Source organism: Suricata suricatta, chromosome 5, assembly GCF_006229205.1.
Source record: "Suricata suricatta isolate VVHF042 chromosome 5, meerkat_22Aug2017_6uvM2_HiC, whole genome shotgun sequence".
NCBI lineage: Eukaryota > Metazoa > Chordata > Mammalia > Carnivora > Herpestidae > Suricata > Suricata suricatta.
In genome coordinates, this window is record NC_043704.1 from 68,915,136 (window position 1) to 68,921,945 (window position 6,810).

Genomic DNA, 6,810 nt, shown 5'->3' on the forward strand with positions numbered 1-6,810 from the left:
TGTCCCTGCTCTCTCACTCTCTCAAAAATAAGTAAATAAACATTAAAAAATAAAAATATTTTTTAAATTAATGTTTATTGCCAAGTTGGTTTCCATAAAACATCCAGTGCTCTTCCCCACAAGTGCTCCCCTCCATGACCCTCCCCCCACATCCCCTTTCCTCCTCCCTCTTCAGCCCTCAATTTAATCTTTAAAAAATAAAATAAAAATAACCTTACGAAAAGAAGCTATTCTCTCACTTCAGTGATGGAACCATATTTCAAAACAGCTGTAGAAATAGCCTTAGAACCTTGGGGGAAATAACCAGTATTATAAAACCTTTTCACTAATTCCTCTTTCCCCCTCCTCCTTCTCATTTGCTTTGCTTCATTGAATTGGTGAAGATCACCCAGGTGTCAGCCTGGGAAGTGGTCTGTTGATTCTCACTGTGAAGGAGGGGGGAGGGGGTGGAGGGGAGAGAGGGAGAGGGAGAGAGAGAGAGAGAGAGAGAGAGAGAGAGAGAATCCCAAACAGGCTCCATGCTGTCAGCACAGAGTCTGACGAGGAGCTCGAACTCAGGAACCGTGTGTGAGTTATCACCAAATTGGTTGGGACCCCATCAGCCTCCTTCACAGTAAGAGTCACTAGACTGCTCCCGAGGCTGATACTGGCCAAGGACCCCTCAAGTACTGTAATCCCAAGACCTTAAGAAGAGGGAGGAGACTGTCAGAAGGAAACCATCTTCCTCACTAGTTAAAGCTACAGAAAACAATGGGCCCCCACCCCTAATTTTCCACACATGATATCCCAAAAGATCACCCAGACGTTTGAAATATTATTGAGAATAGTGATCACTGTATAGCTGCCCACAGAAGGCACCATTTTTGTTGAGCAGGCTCACTCCACACCTACTCTCACTGGGATCTCCCACCGACCAGAGTGACGATGATCACGTCTGTGGAGCAGGGCCAGTGGGAGCTCTTGGTCAGGACCCAGAACAGATCGGTTCCACAGTTAACACAGAATTTGACGGTGCTCCACCCCCAATGATGGCTGCTTGCTAAGGAACCAGAGAGTCAAGGGGAAAATCAGAACCAAATGCAGTTAACCAGAGCAGCCTCCTGGAGTAGCAGGAGGATGTCTGTGGACAATTTGGAAGGACAGAGCACCAGTGTGGCAGTGTAACAGTTTGTAGTAGAAACCAGGGCACCCAGAAGATACTTAATCTTGTTTCCTGGCTGGCTTCAATGACAGTTCCAACTTCACAGTTCTGGAATTCTGACCAACTAAGCCAAGGTCAACAGATAATGCTAAGTAAGCCATGCTGGCTTCACCCCCACCTGTCTGGGCACCTGGCCAAGTGTCCTCTCACCTTGCGGGCACTGTTCTCCCCTGGCTGCCCAGTTCCCCTCTCTGCCGTCCCTCAGGGTAGGCTGGGGAGGAATGGTCAACAGCACAGTTTGAACCCTGCCCACTCACCAACGTCTCTGCTGTTTGTTGTGGCAACTGGGCTGGGGAGCACGGGGCAAGACGCCTGGAGGTCTGCTTCCCTGTGGGCTCGTAGGGTCCTTAGTCAGGAAGCTCCTGAGTTGTTCTGGACCACAGCGGGGGCAGCAGACTGGAAACCTCCTGACCGGTGCCTGGTGGGAAGGAAGAAAGGCAAGCGAAGTCAGAGACCCAGGTGCACAGGGAGTAGGAGCAGCTGGGGGGAGGAGCACATCCCTCAGAGAGGCCGTGTGGAAATGTGGAAACGTCCCAAGGACAAAAGGTACTTTTACTACCAAGTGTGGGGGTTATGGGTTTAGAGCTCAGGACGAATAGTTACAAGGAGACCAGAACTGGGTGCTTACTATCTCCACAATGGACAGAATTCAGGAGAACTGAGGAGGGTGGACCTGAGGTGAAGTCACAGGGTCAGGGGAAAGGCCCTGGCAGGGGTGAGGGAGGAAGGCCACAGAGCAGGTAGTGGCCGTTGCTCTCTAGAAGGAGCTGGCACCTGGGCAATCAGAGGCCTGGCTCTGGTGACAAGGCCAGGGTAAGAAGGAGCTGACAGGACAGGGAGAAATATTCACACCTGGGAGAGGACAAGTCTCAGAAACAAGTGACTCCCCCCACACTGTTCAGGGCTCAGCCCGAAGTCCTGCTCCCCCAGAACTATACCCACGCGGCCCACAGGGCCCACCCCTCAGCCTGCAAAGGTTCCCAACCTCACCTCATCTCCTCCCTTTAGAAGTTTCTGTTTTGGGATGCCTGGGTGGCACAGTCAGTTAAGCATCTGACTCTTGATCTCAACTCAGGTCATGATCTCACAGTTGGTGAGTTCAAGCCCTGCATCAGGCTCTGCGCTGATAGTGCAGAGCCTGCTGGGAGTTCTGTCTTTCCTTCTCTTTGCCCCCCCCCCTGATTGTGCGCTCGCTCTCTCTCTCTCTCTCTCTCTCTCTCACTCACTCTCTCTCTCAAAAACAAACTTAAAAAAAGTTTCTGTTTCCCTCCAGCAGCACATCTCAACTACTTAAAGTGACAAATCCATTCTCTCAAATGTGCAAATTATTTGCCACCTTCCCAGAAGGTGTATTAATTTGTAACGGAGAGTTTGTAAACCTGAAGGGAATCAAGCTCTTGCAAAGGAATTTCAACCGAGGGACTTTTAGACGGAAAAGTCCTTATACATCCCCGACTCGCATAGGCGATCTAGACGGTGGACACCGCCAGTTTGGCATGGTGGTCCCTGACACTTTGAGGCACACTTTGAAGAGGAACTGGGAGGAACTGGGCTCTCAGAGGAGGGGCGAATATCTGTCCTGCTGCAGTCCCCCCAGAGAGATGCTCTTTTCCACCCGGACAGGGAGCTTCTGCGGAAAGCTGATCCCAGAGTGCCAGCCCCATCTGTATCCAGCTGTTCCTGGAGATCCGTTTGGCCACGGGATCAAGTGGGAGCCACATCAGGACGGTGTTCCTGTGAGAGATGGTTTCCGCACCTCCCATGGGCTAAGCCAGTCAGTCCTGGCAGAATTTCTCTTGAAAGTTCAGTCCCTCTGCCGCCACTCACCTCAACGATTCTCCTACCCTGGTGAGGGCTCAGGGATACCTGTGTCTCTCTGTCCCTTGCCCCTTACTCCCCTTCCAGCTTAAGCACACCTGGTATTTCAGTCTCACGTGCAGCCAGCAAGAGGAGCCCCCTCGCCTGCTGCCCCTCTTGTGTCTCAAGCCCATGGCCTGTCTGGTGTCCATGTGAGGCCTGGCTGTCCCACCACAGGACTCTTCTGCCCAGCTGGCTACGCAACTCTTGGCTATAACCCTTCTCAACTCAACCTGCACCAAGGCCTGCTTCTAAAAGGAACTGAAGTCACTCACAAGAAAATGCGAAATTAAGCTAGTGAATATTTAAAAATTAAAAGTGTATAAAAGCTGATAATATATGCAAAACGGTTTTCTACACTAATTTTGTATCAAGCGGTACAGATGGAAAAGAGTTTCCTGACACTCATGATAAAAAAAAAAAATGCAAACAGAATGGGTCACATTATTCTCCTTGGCAGGCAAGTATGCAAATCCATTTTATCAGGACACGGACCCTCCAGTGCATTTCTCTCCTAAGAGGGACTACACGTCATGGGTAGACAATTGCACTCACAGGGTTTTCTGAAAGAGTCACCATTCAGTCACTTTTTAATATCAACATTTAATGAAAGCCAGGAATATATTAAGACACGACTCGAGAGTTTTACAGGGAGCTAAGGCAATGTGGTTTGATAAGGGGGTCTGACGGCCTAATACAAGGCAGCGTTCCTCAGAGGAAAGCTGTGCTGCTCTACCCTGTTCTGCAGGGAAAGTGGGGAGGGAAGGCTGGAGGAGGGGCGCACTGGATGTACAGTGGGATGACCCGCACGATGACCAAGGACAGGGAAGCGCGCCAAGAATGCTGAATATCCCACATGACACAGAATTCTCATTATAAAGAACTGCCTCATCTAAAATGCTAAGGGTTCATCCATTGAGAAGCACTGAAAGGTGAATCGGAAATTAGCATGACTCTTGGAATGCCTGTGCTTTAACACCAATTAAGTCTTCATGGGGAGGTGACAGCAATGACTGCAAGAATGTCCGCTCTGGCGAGTCCAGGTGAGGGAGGCTGCAGGCTTCTGACACAGTCAGTCCTGCTAGGGGTGACATGCATATCACCTGATGAAGGGGATAGAGCCTGACAGGCACTGTGGGCTAGACAGACAGCTGGACAATGGTGAGCTACAGATATGCCTTTGGAAAGGGACAAACCTCTCTTGTTTTTTATTTCTTCATATGTGTAAATAAGGACGCAGCTGAGACTCCAGAACTGTACAACACATCACAGAAAAACACTATTTTAGTCCAGAGCACTGGTTCTCAAAGTGTGGTCTACAATTAGCATCACCTGGGAACCTGTTAGAAACCCCTCAAACTTGCTGCATCAAAAACTCTGAGGGTGGGGCCCAGGAACCCATATTTTAACAAGCCCTCCAGGTGAATCTGATGCAGTCTCAAGTTTGAGAACCTCTGCTCTAGAAAGTTTGGGACTAGAAATGGCAATCAGTCACAAGAGGTAATGCCACCTCATTCCTGTGTAGAGTTTCTAGCATACTCTGAGAAGGAGGAGCATGTTGCAACATGTTTGTTGCAGGCAAATGATTGGACATGGAGGGTATGAAGGCTGAAGGCTTAAGCGAGGAGAAATGAGGGAAAAGTGTAAATCATCAGGGCCAATCTAAGTTCGAGTTTGAATAACCACCCTAGAAGGATTTTGTTTTTAACTTGTTTTCCTCTTTGAATAGCCAATGCAATTATATGGTTCAAATCTCAAAAGATACAAAGGGATATAGAGTGAAAGGTCCTTTACCTGACCCTTCTCCTAGGTACCAAGCTCCAGCTTCCCTTCCTCAGAGTCAGACATGTCATCAATGTCTTTTAGGGATATGTTAAAAAATACATATCTATTTTTATCCCCATTTTTTCTTAAATACAAATAATAGCATATCATACACACTATTCTATGCATTGCCTTTTTCATTTAATATGTTTTGAGGACTATTCCATATTAGAAGCCTCAAGAACCACTGAGACGACTTCTGAGTGCCTGGAAACATGTGACACTTCCAGGGACATGTGTGTCTTCCCTGCAGAGATAGAGCATCTGCTAGGCCATCATATGATTCTTATGTATTTTTTAATGAACCCCCTCTAGGGAAACTGTCCCGAAATTCTCAGCTTGGAGAACTCTCCACAGGTCCTACTTATATTCTCTTTTATAACAGAAGGTGACATGTAAACTGTTAAGTCACTGAAGTCCAACGGCAACACTACTAGAAAACCCCAGCACCTAGGGGATTAGGCATCCTAGAATACACAGTGGAAGGGAGGTTGGAACCCTGGAGAGAACTCAAAGCAATGAGAGGACTTGGGACACTTTTTATCTGTAAGACTAATAACCATAAAGTACATTTTATCTATAGGAATTTAAAAAATACATGAAAGGATAAAGACAGGAACTGGACAAGAACACTTGATAGAGTCACTCTGTTTTCAACACTTAGAATCAAATATTGAATACAGAGTAAAATGATATATCTCTATATCTCTATTCTTCTACCAGTTTGAGTTATGATAACATTTCCTTCAGAATTACTTTTCGTTCTGTCTTTCCTTCAGCACCTTCAGTAAAATGTCTTGTCCATTCCTGACTCCTGCCAGAGTTTTATCAATGTAGCCTGTGAACCTAAAGCATGAAGGTTTCTTTTAAATAACAGCTTTATTGAGATATAATTCACATACCATACACTTCATCCATTTAAAGTGTATAATCCAATGGCTTCTTAGTAGAGTCATTGTGCAGCCATCACCTTAATGCACTTTAGAACATTTTCATCACCCCCAAAACAAACCCTGTACCCACTCATAGTCACTGTCCATAATCCCTTAAGCCATAGGCAGTGACCAATCTACTTTCTGTTCCTATGGATGAAGAACACCTCAACAGGCTCACTGGCAGACTCAACACAACTGAAGAAACAAAATAGTGATCTTGAAGACAGGTCAATAGAAATGAGCCAAAATGGAACACAAAGAACAAAAGAGTGTGTGCTGGAGGGGAAGGGGAGGGGAAGCATCTAAGAGTTATGGGATAGTAGGAAAGGGTCTAACATATGTATAATTGGAATCCTAGAAAGAGAAGAAATAGACAATGGGGCAGAAGAAATATCTGAAGAAATAATGGTCAAGAATTGCACCAAAATAATAAAATATATCACATTACAGATACAATAAGCTCAGAGGTTCCAGGAAGTGTAAATATAAAACAAACAAAAACAATCCAATATACCTGGTCATATCATAAACAAACGTCTGAAAATCAAAGATAAAAAAGAATATCTTAAAGGCAGTCAAAAAGAGAGGGGAAAACATTATATACAGGGTAAGAAAGACTAGTATTAAAGTACATTTCTCATCTGAAGTGATGCAAACCAGAAAGTAATAAAATAACATCTTAATAGTACTGAAAGAAGCATGCCTGGGTGGCTCAGTAGGTTAAATGCCCGACTCTTGGTTTGGCTCAGGTCATGATCTCACAGTTCATGGGTTCAAGCCCCATATTAGACTCCATGCTGATGATGCAGAGACTGCTTGGAGTTCTGTCTCTCTCACCCTCTCTCTCTGCCCCTCCTCTACTTGTTCTCTCTTCCAAAACAAATAAGCAAAAATATTTTTTTAAGTACCGAAAGAAAAGAAATGCCAACTAAGAACTTTACACCCATGAAAATATGTCTCAAAGATCAAGGTAAAATAAAAATGTTTTTTTTT

The 6,810-nt window shown here is 45.8% G+C and overlaps 1 protein-coding gene across 1 annotated transcript; it reads left to right on the forward strand.

The window, feature by feature from the left end:
* The first annotated feature begins 1,286 nt into the window (after window positions 1-1,286).
* LOC115291167 lies at window positions 1,287-3,476 on the forward strand. The gene is made up of 3 exons (XM_029938720.1): window positions 1,287-1,747; window positions 2,825-3,049; window positions 3,130-3,476. The coding sequence occupies exons 1-3, from the start codon at window positions 1,287-1,289 to the stop codon at window positions 3,212-3,214; spliced, it is 771 nt and encodes a 256-aa protein (XP_029794580.1). The 3' UTR covers window positions 3,215-3,476.
* The last annotated feature ends 3,334 nt before the right edge of the window (window positions 3,477-6,810 follow it).

What these genes read in the sequence shown, in the direction of transcription:
- LOC115291167 (XM_029938720.1), top strand. Translation starts at nt 1,287, where the DNA reads ATGCTAAGTAAGCCATGCTGGCTTCACCCCCACCTGTCTGGGCACCTG. An exon ending in AAACGTCCCAAGGACAAAAG is followed by an intron (nt 1,748 to 2,824) that starts GTACTTTTACTA and finishes CCACCCGGACAG; the next exon opens with GGAGCTTCTGCGGAAAGCTG. An exon ending in TCAACGATTCTCCTACCCTG is followed by an intron (nt 3,050 to 3,129) that starts GTGAGGGCTCAG and finishes CTGGTATTTCAG; the next exon opens with TCTCACGTGCAGCCAGCAAG.